The sequence below is a fragment of the Lepisma saccharinum genome, chromosome 21 (assembly GCF_977018435.1).
Source record: "Lepisma saccharinum chromosome 21, izLepSacc3.1, whole genome shotgun sequence".
In the NCBI taxonomy this organism is placed as follows: domain Eukaryota; kingdom Metazoa; phylum Arthropoda; class Insecta; order Zygentoma; family Lepismatidae; genus Lepisma; species Lepisma saccharinum.
In genome coordinates this window covers 41,157,000-41,175,065 of record NC_139249.1, presented here as the reverse complement: position 1 = coordinate 41,175,065, position 18,066 = coordinate 41,157,000, and the positions used below count along the sequence as shown (strand labels likewise).

The 18,066-nt window shown below is 39.0% G+C and overlaps 1 protein-coding gene across 1 annotated transcript; it reads right to left on the bottom strand.

Moving 5' to 3' along the window:
* Positions 1 to 15,983: 15,983 nt before the first annotated feature.
* On the bottom strand, positions 15,984 to 16,598 carry LOC146004144 (uncharacterized). The gene has a single exon (XM_083142808.1). The coding sequence runs from the start codon at positions 16,596 to 16,598 to the stop codon at positions 15,984 to 15,986; it is 615 nt and encodes a 204-aa protein (XP_082998934.1).
* Between the last annotated feature and the right edge of the window lie 1,468 nt (positions 16,599 to 18,066).

Sequence of the window (18,066 nt, the reverse complement as noted above, 5' to 3'; positions counted from 1 at the left end):
AATAAACTAAGTCTATTAATCAATTATTTTTTTAAACTCTTTAATTCTTCTTTAGCATGCCACGTTTTTGTTAAAATTATATTACGATTTGTAAAATGACGAAATTCTAAAGGAGAACACGCAACTTTCTTTGTAGCGCATCGGTCAGAAAGTTTCAGGAACATGGATTTTCAAAATACATTTTTTCACATGTACTTTGCCCCCTTTTAAAAGTAGCGCGTTTTCAATTATGTTACTAATCATTAAAATGATGCCTCGATACCATCTTGGAGGATGACAATTATTATTTTCCCCCTCCTAAAAATAATAATATACTTTCGCTCTCTCAATCTCCCATATAAATGCTAGGGGCCGTCTGTTCCAGCCGAGCTCACTGCTTCTCCGGTGACGTCACGCGTTCGTGCAAGATCGGCAATCTTCGGATGGTTTTACCTAATCTCTATATTCCTTGGTCCACATCACGATGATTCCCTGCAACAATGAAAGAAACATGTAACAGTAACTCCCATCCTTACACTTCCTATTAAGCTATATCTAAAACATGCACAACAGTTATTGCTCGCAGTAACATAAATATAAATATTCATATGGGTAATGTATACGGGTGTAAAGACATACAGACATAATCAGAAATGGAAAGTACGGATCTTGAAATAGACCTACATCATTTTTAACGAGTTTTTTTTTCTTTTTTGTTTGTTTCCTCATTTCAAAATTTGTGGAATATAAATATCACAAAGAAGAAAATATCGAAAAACCCACATAAAATATCGTTGCTTGGTAGTGCGGGTGAAGGAGGAAGGGGTAGGCACCAAACCATAATTCTCCCTAGGGCGCTAAAATATCTAGCTGCGTGGCTGATACACTTAGGAAATGTTTTGCTACTTTTGCTGATGCGTTTTCTAGTGCACGACGGCATGCATGTTTGTCAAAACGTGGCGGCAAATGAAACGGACCGCTGCGCATAAACTGACCCTTTCATCTACAAAACGCGACCACTTTGGCCGTATCTACAGCTGGCATGAGAAAACACTTGCCTAAAAGCGGTATGAAGGGCTATTAAATCAACACGTCTTACAATTGCATTGTTGTTATCACAATGAACTACTATCCGTGATAAAAATAGTGAGCTCTCGGTTTGCGTGCTTAAAAAATTGTACTCCGTGGGAGGAAAAAAGTCAAATATACCTCATTGGAAAGCTACAAGTGTCTGCTTTTAGACAAAAGCAACAAAAGGTGATTTTATCTCTGTCTGTTTTCTATTCAGACAAAAATGTTCGTAAAAGTGTAGTTTCTTCGGGTGTTTTTTACATAAGTCGAATTCAACTGTGTGTAGCTTCGTATAAAAATATGATTTTTTTGTGATTGAACCTTGTTTATGTGGAAATATCTCAGCCAAATATAATGGTACTATCATCTGTTGAACAGTCACAATTAATGATTAATTATGATGTTGCAATCTCGGCAATTGTCAGCCCAATGGTCATGAAATGCATATCAAAATGATGGCAGTGGAATAAAAATCAAACTTTCATATCTCATTCTTGCACACTGTGCGAATTGAAAACATCAGAGAAAATTGTTTTTCTTGGCAACCGGTTCCCGCGCAATTCACATCGTTGCTAAGTACGCATGTAGAGCGTTGCCAAGCGCCTCCGCTTGCCCTTTAAATTCCGCGTCCAAGCAGCTTTGACACGGGAAATGAGCCGAAACAATGTGGTGCCAAAGGAAAGCATTGTAGAGATGCCGAAATTTTCTTTTGCCACAAGGAAACAAGAAAAATTTGCATCGACCCAATATTTTATCTGGCGAGTTTTTCCAAGGTGTGATGAGAAGAAAGATACACGACATTTATTTTAATTATCCAGTTCAACAGAATTCATTATGAGCAGCATTTTATACTTTTACCTTTCACTCATATTTATTGAAAATTTATTAATGTTTTTAGTTCTTTTGTCTCTCTTAATGAACCCACAACTCCTTGCTTATTACAAGAGTTGCAGCTGTTCATATAAAAATAAAAGCTAGAAGAAATAGGACAAATAAGCCTGCAGTACAGCAGTACTCCATTTGGAATATGATAAATATTTCATTCATTATTTTATGCTGTGACAATACTTTGGATCGGCTAGACGGAATGCACTTGCCCGATTTTCGCAGCGAAGCGGCAACGCTGTGGAAGTTGCCTGCTGCCCGCGGAGTCTGAGATTGGCCGCACTATGCCATACGTCATGTACCCGTTTACCATATTAGGAGTGCGAAAGAATAATTAATATCTTGAACGATATGTGATGTACACATGCCAAACTTCTGGAATTTGATCGAATGCGTTATGTCAACAGTTTCTTGCAATTTCATTGAATTTGTAATTATGCATTTCAAGTTTGCACGTTTCCCTAAAATGTCAATTTTTGAAGTATCTAGTAAAAATATGCATTTTATTTTTTCTACAGAGTTGCAAAAATAATCAAACTTCAAGTAAACAAAATCTCAAAATTATATGTACAGTCGATTATGAACTGTGGTATTAAGTTTCCAGTTCGTGAAAATTGGAAGGGAAAACTACACTTTCCAGTGAATTTTTCATTATAGCAAGAAAACAAAGTTAAGAAAAAATTTCAGATAACGTTTATTAAAAAGTAGATACTTTAAGCTTTCCAGTGAGGTATATTTGACCTTTTTCCTTCCACGGAGTACAAATTTACAAGCGCATAAACCGAGGGCTCAATATTTTTGTCACGCACGGATAGTAGTTGGTCCTGCTTTGAATATCTGATTTCCATTATTCTTAGATGCCAACAATACTTGTCTGCTAACCGTTACCATAGAAATGATCATACTAAAACGGTTTTAAAATCTAAGTCTATCTTGAAATGCGGTTCAAAGAACAAAAGGTAATTAGAGTTTATATAATAATATAATGAGTGTATATTTGTTTTTTGCTCTCTCCAGTGCTCCAAGTAGAAATTGGTTATGTTTGTTAGTGGAAGGGGAAGATTATTGTATGAGCAACAGGAAGACAATGCAGTAGGTGGGGATGCCTATGCAGATGCCTATGGGGAAAGCTTTATGGAAATATTCTTAACTGAGGATGAGGAGATAGTATACCCCCTGGCCCCCACCCCGCTTCGAGCATTGTCTAGATCACAAAATGATAAGAATTCGAAATTTTAATATCATTAGAAAGGTTATTTTGTTATCATAAGGAGCTGTGTGGTAAATTCGTCAGAACACACAGAAACAATTACTGAAATAAGTTAGCGTGCATTAACTGAAATTACACTGATCCATCTTTTCCAGTTCTAAAATTTTATTTTGTTGTGAAAATCATGATTCTTGTAGTAACAGAAGTTCCTTGTACACAGATTGACAAAAATCATTGTAGTATCTGCAATTTGTTATATAATTTTTAAGTGATAATCTGTTAATATAAATATACTTACGTATGAAACTATATTCTCTAATAACAATTCTTGACATGTTTTCTTATAAACCCTTTTATTGACCTCTTTGTTTTTTTAAACTTTTTTTTATAATTCTCAGTCAAGCATATTTAAAATGACATTTATCGTTTACATATCTGTTTTTGTGTAAATATTTCAAATACAACAATAAGGTATAACATAGTAGTAAAGCAAGCCACTTTGTAATCAAGGAATCCCCCAATCGGTTCCTGGTAAAGGCACGGTGAAAGCGTTCGATTCCTACTTTACAGTTTCAATTAACCTTTTAAAGCATAAATAATAAATTGTTATTAAGCTTTAAACTCGAAATATTACAAATTAACACTGCGGGGACCAGAGATCCATGACAAAGGTGGATGATTAGTTAAGGTCAGAAACAAATACAAAAAACGAGATCTCAACCTAAGACCTCCAGCTTTATTTCACCATACACTAACCACTATAACACGGCATTTTTATTTAATTTAATTTAATAAATGGGAAGGGGTCTGGGTGGCAGATCTAAAGGGAAACTTAAACTTATTTATATCTGGAGGGGGCAAAAAACTAGTATCGATGCCAGTGATTCTTTAGCTGCTGTGTGTTAACTTTATTTGTTAACATCGCCCACCTGAAAACAAAATGACCCGGATTCGATTGTAAAATCTCGCATATTTAGAACTTTTCACTCTCTAAAATGGCAAGATAAATTTCAAATCTTATATTCATCTGGAAATTAATTGAATATCATCGCCAGATATCGGCGCACCTGGTACTGGACTCTGACACGACCAATGTTGCCAGTACATTTCGTATTTTTTTAATGAATAGAGCATAATTAACCCCACAAATCGTCTAATGCACAGAATTACTCTCACATCCCCTAATATGCTTTCATTGCACGGTACTACATGCACCGGTCTTTTATCAATTCGATAAATACTCATTGAGACCATCGACACACACAAAGCATTATTGCAAGCGACTCTATATCGGGTCATTCCATGTCAAATCATCCAGAATTTTGTGAAAATGTCACCCACCATCCCCGATTTTGATTAAATTCGGTATGCTTATAGAACGTTTGATGGTGATTACAAAAATGACAACTTTATTAAAATTGGTAAAGGGGATCAGAAGTTACGCGCTTTTTAAGATCTCTGTTTACGCCGCATGCGGCTCCACTTTGAATGACACGCATTAGGTTATAAACGATCGTATCTTCCCTCGGGTTTGCCGTAGAAACTTCGAATTAGTTTCATTTTCTTCAGAATAATATAATCTTTCATTTAAATAACGTTTCAGATTAATGCATCAATCAATTTCATGCAATGCCCCCCCTTCAATTTCCCCCCAATTTTATATGTAGGTAGCTCAGAGTGTGTACTAATGGCTGATGGAAAAATTGGGATGGGCGGTTCAGACACAGGGTGATAAAAAAATCATTTGCATAAAATGACATTAAAAGTAAATCTTATTAAAAATGCTTGTGTATTTAGCACAAAGCCTGAAGTACAATATGTTTCAAGCTACAATATTAAAAATTTATGTTCACTATGTGTGAATGTAAGCATAGACGTAACCTGGCGGGGGCAAAGGTAAGCTCTTGCCCTCTCCCAAATTTATATATTAAATTAAAATTTGCAAGTAATAATTACAGTGGAACCCCGATTTAAGTTCCTCGATTTTACATTTTCCTTCATTTTTCATTTAATCTTGGTGGTCCCAACATAGCAAATTGTTTAGAAATTTTCCAAGATTGTACATTTCCCGCGTATTAATTTTTTTCAGCTTGATCTCCTGGATAACGTAAAATCGAGGTTCCACTGTATCTAAGTTAGTTTCAACTGTCTTCAGTTTTTTTTTAAATTTTATATCTTATATAATTATATATAATCATTATTAACGTTCCTAAGTTTAGCAAATTTATCTTCGAGAACATTCTTTTTGTGCATTTTATCTCAATATGGAAGTTCTTTATTGGCTACTCTTCATGGGGATACGTAATATGAAGTAAGAATAAATACTACACATTTGTGCTGATTGAAGTTTTTTCAAATGGAGCTTTTTCGCCACGTACCACAGAAAATATCCTTGTGACGGGATGGTTTGAACAGTAAAAGTACTTGTATATACTTCTATAGTCAAGTGCGGCAATTATGTACCAATTCCATAGAAGTAGTATTCAAGGCATAAATTTCTTAGTAATCATCTAGGGTAACAACAACTCACAGTAGAATGTGTCAGCGATTGCAAAGTACTACAACAGTACCAGAAAGTATGCACAATTTTGAACTTACAGGTTCCGTAAGTTACTTTTTACAAGTAACTGAGTTACAGTCACTCATTAAAAAAGTTACTCAGTTATTGTTACTGGTACTTTGAAAGTAACTGAGTTTCTTTTACAGTTACTGTAACAGTAACGTACTGTTAATGATCATTGATTTGTGTAAACGTTACACACAATCAATGATCATGAAGACTTCCATGTTTTACTTATGTTTCTAGTACATAATATGTATTCATATATTTACATTATTACTGCTAATAAATGATGAAAAACACAGTCAGCTTTGCTTGAACGATTATAATTAAAAAATCATTTGTATGCTGACCACCGTATTTTGAATATGGTGTCATTAATTCCACTTGCACCTATTTCTTTCTCCTCCATTCCAAGTTCAACAAGATCCAAAGATCCACTCCCTCAACAATGACTTTTTCCTAGCTGGACAACCACATTCCAAACGAACGCAGCAGTCTACCAAAAACAATGGAGTTTTCACATACAATTAGAAATGAATTACAGTAAAGCGTGGATGTTCTAAATTTAGCATGCAACAAAGCATAGCTTCCTTGCCAGCAATTTCCCTACTGCAAAAAGTAACTCTGTTACCGTTGTTAACGTTACAGGTACTTACTTTTAAAAGTAGATACTTACAGTTAGAATTCCTAAATAAAAAGTAACTGTTACTTGTAACTTTGTAACTAGTTACTTCCAAACACTAGTTGTTTAACAGTCAGAGCAAAAATTGTAAGTGCTGATGTAATATGTTTTGTAACTGTATGGTTTGACTTTTGTGAAGGAGTGGCTTTCCAAATTCCAACTGTAATCAGTTATGTAGTAGCATGTGTGTGCGTGACTCAAACTTGTTTGTAGGATTGCTTCAAAAGTCCACGTGAAAATGGAGATGCAGCTATTAAATTCTTGCATCCACTTGGTCCATCAACTTCCTACTACTGGCCAAAAAGTATGCTGTGTCCAGTGGAACATTAACAACACAAATGGAAGGACATATGTACTTAGTGATAAGTCAAATACTTTAGTGTGTTTGAAATGGTCAAAATATCCATGTAAAATGTGAACCGCACAATTTATAGTACATGATTTGGCAATGCATAGCGTACAATTTTTAGGTACTATCTTAATGGGTTTCACTTGGAAACTATTTTTGGGTTGAGATAATCACAAAGTTTTCCATCGCATAAAAATAGTGGCCAGGATTATTTGATAAATACATTTTAAAAAGCACAATTATTACTCTTTATGCGTTTGTTTATCAAGTGCCAGGAGGATCACAAGATATATTTAACTTGTAAATTTTAATTAATCTATAAATTTGGGAGAGGGCAAGAGCTTACCTTTGCCCCCGCCAGGTTACGTCTATGCTTACATTCACACATAGTGAACATAAATTTTGAATATTGTAGCTTGAAACATATTGTACTTCAGGCTTTGTGCTAAATACACAAGCATTTTTAATAAGATTTACTTTTAATGTCATTTTATGCATATGATTTTTTTATCACCCTGTGTCTGAACCGCCCATCCCAATTTTTCCATCAGCCATTAGTACACACTCTGAGCTACCTACATATAAAATTGGGGGGAAATTGAAGGGGGGACATTGCATGAAATTGACTCTTGAAGTTAGTCATTTATTTTTCTAAAAAAATACATAACACTATATATAAAATACATGTTTATTGATGCATTAATCTGAAACGTTATTTAAATGAAAGCTTATACTATTCTAAAGAAAATGAAACTAATTCTAAGTTTCTACGGCAATCCCGAGGGAAGATACGATCGTTTATAACCTAATGCGTGTCATTCAAGGTGGAGCAGCATGCGGCGTAAACGGAGATCTTAATAAGCGCGTAACTTCTGATCCCGTTGACCAATTTTAAAAAAGTTGTCATTTTTGTAATCACCATCAAAAGTTCTATAAGCATACCGAATTTCATCAAAATCGGTGATGGTGGGTGACATGGCCTGGATGAATTGACGTGGAATGACCCTATCTGTCTTTTATTCATGTTTTTCTATCCTTCGTACAATATTTTGTTACACCTTACAAGCATTTATTCCATACTGAACGTTCATGCAGATAATTATTTTCGTGTTTAATATTTATAGAATATCCACATAGATAAAGTTAATAACTAATACAAGGTTCATGTCTCTATCGTTTTTTGTACAAAAGTTAAGGACATCCAATATCTCTGTTCTGTGACTTTTGGTACACCCTGTATATCTCGGAAATGTGACCTGGTACACAAATTTTGAGACATTCTCTGAATTTCTCGCACCGAAATTAGCAAAGAACACGTTATTTTACCCAGGATACAGAAAATAGTTGATATTTGTTTCCTAGTGTTACCTGAATACAATTCTTAGAAGAGAAAAATACTTGTGTGCTAAACGTTTCCATAGATATTATCTAATTTAAACACTAATTGAATCTGAGTTGTTAAATGAGATTGAAAGAACAAAAGGTAAATAGAGCTTGATATAAATAGTATATGTTTGTTTTTGCTCTCTCCGGTGCTCGAAGTGAAAATTACTAGCTGAGGTTATTCTTGTTAGGGGAAGGGAAAGATGCTTGTATGAGGAACATGGAGACAATGCAGTAGGTGAGGATGCCTATGCAGATTATCCCAACTGGGGGATGTTTTAAGAAAATTTTCATAACTGAGAGGATAGCGCTCTGTGCTAACCACTCCGCCACGGAGGTCATCTTCAATTCTTACTTTCGAAAATTTTTAAATTACATTTAGATCTCTCCTGCAGGTGTCAGGAAACTAAAATTACAAATTTTATACATTTTAGACGGCTATTATTATTGCAAAGAAATAAAATGATTTAATTTCTACACAAACTTACATTTTATTTCTCAGGCTATGACACCTTCAACAAGCCGTGTTTGCTGGATGATGGAGCCAAGTTCAACTTCCTAGCCAGGCTGTGACGTCATAGAAGCCAACAACATGGGGAAAGGCATCGAAAATATAGCACCTGCCAAGAGTAGTGCCTGTTAGTAGAAGGTAAGCTTTCAAGATTTACACATGCTTTAATTGATTGATTGGGTTTATTTTACTTCGCTTTTCTGCCACTTTTGGCTAATCGCAAAGATGAGTTATGATGTGATGAAATTGATGAAGCGACACTCACCAAGAAGAATGCTCGCTTGCATAACCAAGGATGCAAAAATTCCTCGACAGCAAAAATGGTGCTCTAGCAATGAGACTAAGCCCTAGAAAGATAGATGAAAGCAGCACACAGGGATTTGTTGAGTCTTTTGAAATTGAACACAGCTTATTTTCTACTTCGTTGAATACATTCTTTTTACCAGCCTGACACTGGAATGACCGTGCACCACACCTTGCGTCAAAAACTGTTGCGAACCAGATGGGCCATTGATAACTTCTGGTTGCATTTAGGTTCAACTGAGAATACATAACATTACAGCACTTGATTCATCTGCGTCTTACTTTGTCCTTTTCAGAGGCAACAGAGTGACACAGGGACGACAGCGACAGTTAGACACCAAGTGCTGCCTCCTGGGAGCAGAAAACTCACACAGGGCTGGTGAGTACCACTTATTCCATGTTCTCTCTGTCGCTATTTATTAACAGCATGCTATTAAACAACAGGCAGGACCATAGGCGTAGTTAGGTAGGGGCTAGGGGGGCTAAGCCCCCAAACGCATGTGACATAGGCTTAAAAGAATTAAGGAAAGAGAAACTGCACACAAAAATTAGAAAATTCTCATGAAACTTTCTTGTGTTACTCTTGTGTTGTGGCAGTCACACATAAGGAAAGAATTTCAAAATATGTCCAGATGTATAATACAATGAAAGTTGAAGTACATATGCCTTTTTACGGGGACCTTATGTTCCGGACAAGTTTTCAAAGAAAATATTGTTTACATAAATGTAGCCTTTCAACAATGAGCTCCCACAATTGTGTTTTTTTAGAACATGAAAAAGAGAAGCAGTCATTATAGCTGTTTTGTTAAGGAAAAGGCGTTAGTTCAAAGAAGTGAATTTACGTAGTTTCTGTGGATTTGTATTGCGTGGGGAAATTTAAAGATTTAAGTCTAAATGTTGCGTGAATGTGTCGCGATCCTGTAGAAGCGATTCAATCGTGCGTAATTGTTTTATTAAATGGCGATCACTACAGTTCATTGGCGAAATCAGTCTTTTTTAAGTCTTTTGTGTGCATAAATAAAGTTAGCCCCAGCTAGCCCCCCCCCCCCCCAAGCGGACGGACAAAATTACGCCTATGGGCAGGACTCAGTTTCCCTTCAAAATCACTCATGCATTAATTTCATGAGTTATTAGTGGTCAGCACTGTTTTCAGCTGATCAGTGTTGCAGTCTCACCATACAATTAAAAATAAAATTTATTATTCATTTTGTAGCTTGCTCAGTACGAATGTGTTCAATGTCTTTGTAAAATATACCATTTCTAAAGCCATGTTAAGAACATCAACAGAAATATTTATTTTTTCAATGACATAATTTTCTTCGATATTTTATGAACGTTTTTGTCCGAAACGTAACATTATAATACCGCTATAATACAAAATACCTAACTTAATATTTTAGACCATTTTTTTAAAGCAGGGCTTGACTTAATGCATTAGCATTTGCTAAGTATTTTTCGAAAATTCTTCTCCTTTCAAAAATCGCTATGATGTATGTACTAAATTCTTAAAAATTACATCTACTTAGAATTCCGTCAAGAGCATTCAAGTGCATCTTAGTGTGGTTTGCTGTTGTCCATGTGCCATAATATCGTAACACCGTGAACTGAAGACTGAAATTGGTAAACGCTGTAAGTGCCAAAATAATACAAACACCGTTTTCCACGTTAAACTGTGAAATGTGCCATGCTTTATAATGTGGTAAACGTGAAATGTGGCTGGTAGCCCTCTAAGTAGTTCAAAGGCCGTGTAAAGAGGTCACTAGTGTTCACGTTCTTACGGGCTGATGTGCGGAACGATACGATTTCCCAACACATTCGCTTTTGGCACTTACAACGTTTACCACTTTTAGCCCTCAACTATTTTCTATCACTCACAGATAACTAGATAGCAGAGCTTAAACCAAAGAAATATCCGTTTAAATGCTTCAAAAGGAATTCTGAACCCATTTTTCTTTCAGAGTATGGAATATCATAACACGGGAAAATGGTCCAGGACGGCCTTAACTAAAATATTAACCGTCAACCATTTCACACTTTGTTAAATCAGACTATTGTTCGATTAGTTTATATTTTTGTTTTTAAGTCCACTTTATGCACAGATAGGCTAATCGAGACTGGATCTACAGTTTAAAGTAGAATCCGAACCACTAGGTGCCTCCAGCCGATATCAAACCCGTGCCCCTTAATTACAACGCGACGACGTTAGTGTTACCCACTGGGAGGCCACATTAGATTATTATTTTCAGAGGAGTGACCAGAGGGGGAGGGGGTGATGGGGGTTGTAATTTCCCTTTGACCCAACGTTCATACAACTATTAATGAAATGCTGTAAAATATAGTGGTGACTACTAAATGAAGCGTATCGTACCCAAGGTATTGGGTAAGAAGTATAAAGTCTTAGCATAGCAGGTATCAGAGAAAGGAATGCTGAATAAGTAATCAGGCAAAGGTCGGGTGATTGACTTGGAAGGCGTATGTGGCATGAGTGTTGGAATTGTCAGGAGGTGTGATCAGTGGGCGAGAATACGAGAGAGAGTAAGGTCTGCGGATTGTGAGAGAGAAGCAAAGTGGAGAACGATTATTGGACGATGGTGTGTGATTGGATCGATGTCTGACATTGAGGTCAGATAAGTGACATTTGAGAGGACAAGTGTAGGAACAATCTTCATCTATTTGTAAGGCAAGTAATATCCTTTTCTAAACCAATCCATATCGGTTCAGTCATGGAGAGTATAAAACCCATATCTAATCTAAGTTAATTTCTATCGCCATTCCTTTAAAAGTAACCTCTTGCATTTATCACATTTAGGCCAAGCGAGTGATAACCATCTGAGAGATGAATGAGAAATAACTACATCACCCAATTAATATTTTAATAACTATTATCTTTATCCTCACCATAAATTTATAACTCCCAGAAACGTTTGTTCTATTAATAAAAAGGCATAAAAGGTACGAACTTTTTGATTTGGGCTTTTAAAGCGCAAATAAGAAACTAGAGAAAAAGGTTGAAATAGAGCACAAAAAATCAAATTTATGAAACTTTATCGTACTTGTGGCACCTCAAGACATGCTCCGATTACCATCAAATTTTATTTTGGTCGTTTTTACATCAAAAGGCAACTTTTCCTCACTATTAGATTTCTTTAAAAAAAAAAATTTCTATCCACCCTATTGCAAAGGCCTGTCTCATATAAAACCTGTACTGAACGTTTCATTCGATGCGTATCGGTTTCATGTGGAACATGCTGTATATGAGTCGGTGCAATGTACATATGTTGGGAAACACTTGCGTAGCCATTGTCTTTTCGAGGTTCGCTGGAATTGTAAAGATGGAGGGGGCATAAACAATGAAATATATCGAATATTTATTTAGAACTTTTCACTCTCAAAAATGACAATCAGGGGTCATTTCAAGGGAGGTTGCATTTAATATTCTGGGTTTTCCCAAATTTTTGTTTCCTCAAAATTTCGGAGAGGCTGTAGCCCATTCAGCCCCCATCTGCATACGCCAGTGTTGAAAAAGATTCAAATTATATTTGCGCTCGCCATCTAGTCTCCAGGATCTTCTTTCTGCATGAAAACTACTTCTCGTTCCAGTCAGCACGAGAAATGTTCCAAACATAGTTTGTGTATGAGTGAGGATTTTCACAAAAATGACCTTGAACAATTGAGTTGTGAAAGTTAAGGTTTTAAACTAAGGATGCAATAAGCAAGAACGCATATTGAATATATTGGTGCAAGTACTTTTTTCCAGTGGCGAATTATCAGAGGATACAAGGTAAGACATGTTTATCATAAATACTACTTGTTAACTGTTTACACCTGAAGTCCAGTAGCATGCGTACGTGTCAGTCGGCCCATCTCTACTTCGGGGACGGGGTAACGGCCGATCAGCGGACAGGTCACGCGCCTGTGTGTAAGACACCTCGACGGAGGCGGGTGGAGCCTGGTGCGAACTACAGACTGCGGGCTCCACAAGTAAACTGACGGAAGAGAGTTCGCTTACAGGTTGCGGCAAGGGCGGAACCATGACTGGGGGCCTTACGTCATCGTACTGACGTAAGATTTGGGGCGGACTTATAATTTCCAAGACTGAGGGATTTTGCCCATGCGGGGACGTGTGTTCGTGGAGTGTCGCCGTTGAAGCGGTAAAACCTGCATTTTCATATACGTGTAAACTATGAAAGCTATAAACATTCGCCTCCGAGATCGGTCATGCTGATGTCATCCACGTTCTGCGATTGAACTTGAACGGGTCGTCGGCCAGAGCAACGGTGACACAGGCAACTAAGCACTAAAAACAAACAAATGGCCAAGAGAGCAATGATAACAAACGTACCAAACAAATAGGGGTATGTAAAGGCTTGACGAATGAATTCTTTAAAAGTTAAGGCTTGCACTTGCGGGAAAAACATACTTAAGAATAATACGAAGAAAAATAACGCCATTCTGATAAGTCGGGCGCTTAAGCCCCAGTTCCTCTTACTTGAACGGAACAAAAATATCTCCGTCGCTTACTTAGTGAAGGCAGACCTTGCCGGAGTCACTATTATTTATTTATTAATAGATTCGTAGTCTCTGTCGTGGCGCAATCTCTTTACAAAAAATTAAAACGTAGTCATTGATATATCATATAATTCAATGTATCTTGAATCGAAGCTCAGCAAGAATACAACTTGAGGGGCGTGAAATCAAGTATGTCCGCGCAAGCAATGAAAATTACCATGTACCCAAGATTTTTGTTTCCCGTGCCGGTTAAGGAAAGGGGAAAGGAACAAAAGGGGTGGGAATGAATTTCTTCCACCTGTAATAAAAAAAATAATATGCGTAAAAATGTGAACGTATTTTGAAAACCAGTTTTAGTCCATCCACACACAAAATACGGAGAATTGAATTTTCGCTATTCATTGAACGTGTGCTAAGCACACGACATAGTAATAAATCAATACAAAAGCCATTGGTGGCTTAATTCGTTCATCCTTCCTGTTTTAAACAGAAAGTGTCCCTTCAGGTTCGAGCTCGTCAGCTGGGCATAGGGGACGCGTAGGGGAAAAAAAATAAGCGCCTTTTATCTGAATTGTTAACTTATATCGTTGAGACTACTACACTGTGCGCTACATATAAACACTCTTAGTGTTATTTTTAACAAACTTTGCTTCTTCTGAGCCTTCTGGAATTTGGTGTGGGTGACTCACAGTGTCGCTAAGCGCCACTGTGGTGGTTGGCTCTAACTAATACTTTGCACAACATTTTCGCATAATAGGTAAATAGTTATTGATTAGCCATATATATTTTAAGTTAAAATGAACCCCCCCAAAAAATTGCCTGTCTGGACGGCGCTGCTCATTGACCGCTGATCGTAACCAAAGAAAAAGAGATGACCGGTTCGTAAGCTACGTAGGCCGGGGGGGGGGGGGGAACAACGTCCTTTTCGTCCTGGTGGTTTCTAATCCTGAATTTCGGACTCAGGCGTGGGGGAATGATACAGTTTCAGACGCTGTACGCCAATCTCCTTTATGACAGTAACGTCCCGCTTATTTGGATATTGGACACGATACGAATTGGGGTTAACGCGTTCTAGTACAGTACCAGACCCAGTGAAACGTCCAGAAAATTTTCTAGACGTTCCGATGCGCTGGGTGGCATCAAAAATAAGGACTTCATCGCCATTATTAAACGAGATTTGAGAATGTCGTCGGTCATAAGCTGGCTTAACGGCTTGATAGCGCGCTTGGAGGTGTTCCGCGGCCGCGGCACGCGCTTTGTCTAGGATTTTAAGTCTCGTTTCATTCTCCACGCTTGCACAGACGCTCCTGTGCAACATTGCAGACCAAGGAGTGCGAGGTTCGAAACCATGCAATAGATAAAATGCAGAAAAGCGCAAGTTCTGCTGGCGGGCCGTGCTATAGGAAAATAGGGCGGGGCCAAGATACATATCCCAATTCGTGTGAGCATTATTTACAAAGTTTTTAAGAATCTGCTGCAAGGAAAAATGTCCTTTTTCCTGGAGGCCCAGCGGATTATGGCACGCCGTGGGTGCGAACTTGAGGTTCACTCCGAGCTTTTCATTCAACTCCTGAAAAAGCTTAGAGCTAAATGCGCTTCCTTTATCGGTATGGATGGTCTCTGGGATCCCAAACCGGAGTATAATCTCTTCATACAGAAAGTCGGCCGCCGTTTGAGCCGACACGTCGGGAGTCGAACGTGCGACCATATACCGGGTTGAAAAGTCAGTCGCCGCGAGTATATATTTATGTCTGAGCGGTCCTGAAGCGGGATAAGGGCCACTGAAGTCCATCGCGATGGATTGGAATGGTTTTTGCGGCGGATAAGTTAATAACTCGCCGGCCGGATAACCGGGCGGCTTCTTATTCGCTTGGCACACTGCGCATTCCCTGATTTTCCGCTGTATGAAGTTCTTCATAAAGGGAAAATAAATTTCTTTGAGGGCTCGATTGTAAGTTTTGGAAAAACCCATGTGGCCGCCTCCGGTCGGCCAAAGAATGGAGAGATTCAATCACCGTGTCACGGAGGGCGGTCGGTATGCACAGAAGCTTCTGTGCACCCGAGGCCATTCGATGGAGTCGATAGAGCAACCCATTTTCGATGGAATGGTAACATTCCTACCGTTGGAGGGGGGCGGGGGCTTGGCTGCCCTCCCCCTGTGGATCCTCCAAAATGCGAATGATACTGCCGAGGGTTTCATCCGCGCGCTGATGAGAGGCAATATCAATGGTTTTATCCTGCATGAATAAAACCTTGGTCTCTTCCAGTTCTGGCGCGTCGTCGGTCGGTTCTATACCAGTATCCCGGGACAAGGGGTCCGCCGGATTTTGAGTACCGCGGCAATGGGAAACCGTAAAAAAATATTCATCTATCGATAAGGACCAAAGTAAGAGTTTAGGGGAGAGAGATTTAGCGGTGCGCAGATACGTTATACTTTTGTTATCGGTGAACAAAAAGAAGTGGCGTCCTAAAAGATAGAACCTGAAGCTCTTTAACGTATAAAGAATGGCCAACAGTTCAAGTTCAATGATCCAGAGCCTAGTCTCGTGATCTTTCAATTTTCGTGAGCAATACGGAGTTTTGTTGCATCAATATCCCGGAAATCGCGGTAGTCGATGCATCAGTATAAACCCGAACTTCTTTGTCAGGCTTATACGGCAAGAGAACGGGGGCCGTAATAAGAGCCTTTTTTAATGCTTCAAAGGCGTCTTGTTGTTCCTTTTCCCATTGAAAACGCTTATTCTTTCCTACCAAAGCCTGAAGCGGTGCGGCAATGTCCGAGTAGTTTTTAATATACCGCCGGACGTAGGAAGTAAGACCCAAAAAGCGGCGCACCTGACGCACAGTTTTGGGCTGGATATAATGCGTAATAGAGTCGATAATCTTATCCGAGATAGAATAACCGAAACGGCCAACTCGGTTCCCGAGGGCGATGATCTGGCTATAACCGAAGGAACATTTAGAAGGGGTAAGTTTCAAACCGGCCGCCTCTAAACACTTGAACAGTTGTTCGAGGGTGTTCAATAAGCCCGAGAACTCGTCGGCAAAACAGTACAGATCATCCATGTAGGAGGCGAACGTGGAAGGATCCATTTGAGCACAAGCCAGGTGAATCGACCTTGTTAATCCGGCAGGACTGGTGCTGGCGCCCATTGCAGCAAAATTAAGTTCAAAATGGCCTTTTCCTGGCACTGTGAATGCCGTATACGGCTTGCTGTCTTCCGACAGGGGTAACTGAAAATACGACTGGTGCAAATCAAGATTACAATAGAATCATTTGCCGCCCATTTGATATAGAGTCTCATTGAGATCGTTCATACCAATCGCATCAAAGATGGTGTTAGAGTTCAGTGCACGAAGATCCTGCACCATGCAGTATTTCCCGTTATTTTTGCGCACGAGAAACACAGGCGAGTTGTAAGGGGACGTAGATTCCCGGATGACCCCTTGCCGTAACAGAGAGTCGATTTTCTCATTCATTTCTTTTCTCAAATGAATGGGCACCGGGTACGGCCTTGACCGGAAAACAACATCGTCTTTTAGGCGAATGCGGTGTACGTAATTTGTAGCTCGACCAACGTCAGTTTCGGACCAAGAAAAAACGTGGGAATAGTTATTCAAGAGCTGCAATAATTGTTGCTTTTGTATGGGCGTAAGGTCCGGATTTATGTCGAACTGCTTGTCAACCGGAGATGCGTAAGTTGCATCTTCAGTTTCAGTTGTGACATGCACCTGAGCCGGGGTGGGAAATATTCCGGCGGTGTCATGCGCACTGTCCCCGGTCGGGTTGGCCGGAGCGACCGGGTTTTCCCACGCGTCAGCCGAACCAAGACGCTGACCTTTGGGAATGGTAATCTTGTGTGCCAATGGATTGCTAATCCAGAGAAGGTTGGTCTGTGCATTTAAAATAGCCCGGGGTATTAATAAACCAGATTTCTGTTGAAACGGCACGTCAGGTTCCAATAACGTGTCGGAATCGGCAATACCATTCACCAAACGCACGGGAATACAAAGGTGAGAGCGAGGTTTTACTATTATCTTCCTCGCCGCGACAAATTCGGGAATAAGATTAGCCTGGATCATGTGCGCCAGTTTGAGAGACACGTCAAAAGCTCTGTGGGTAGTAGCCCGAAGATAAGATTTTACTGGAGATCCAAAACGATACACGGTGAGACGATTTCTATGGAAGTCCAAATTAGCCCTCTGATACGTTAAAAAGTCGTTCCCCAGAATTACACCCTGTTGAAAATGAGGAAGAACGCGAAAGGGATGTCGGAATTGATATCCACCTAAGGAAAACGTCAAGAGCGCGATCTCCTTTACCGCAAGGGGTGTGTTGGACACACCCTGTATGAGAGTAGGAATTTGGAAACGTTTCGCACTGGCTGGAACGTCCTGTGCACCAATTACAGAAATCATAGATCCGGTATCAAGAATGAACTTCTGTGATTGCCCGTCCAGTTCTGCACTGACGTAAATTAACTCCGAGTGGGGAAAAGTCTTGACGGAGAGACATTTAATCTTGGGGGCTACCTGGACGTCTCGTCTCCAAGTAGCTACTGGCCGTTTAAATCACTATCGGTGGCCTGTCATACATCCGAAGTGTGATAGGGGTACGAAC

Coding starts and splice junctions, on each gene's coding strand:
- LOC146004144 (XM_083142808.1), bottom strand. CDS start 16,598: ATGGGCGCCAGCACCAGTCCTGCCGGATTAACAAGGTCGATTCACCTG.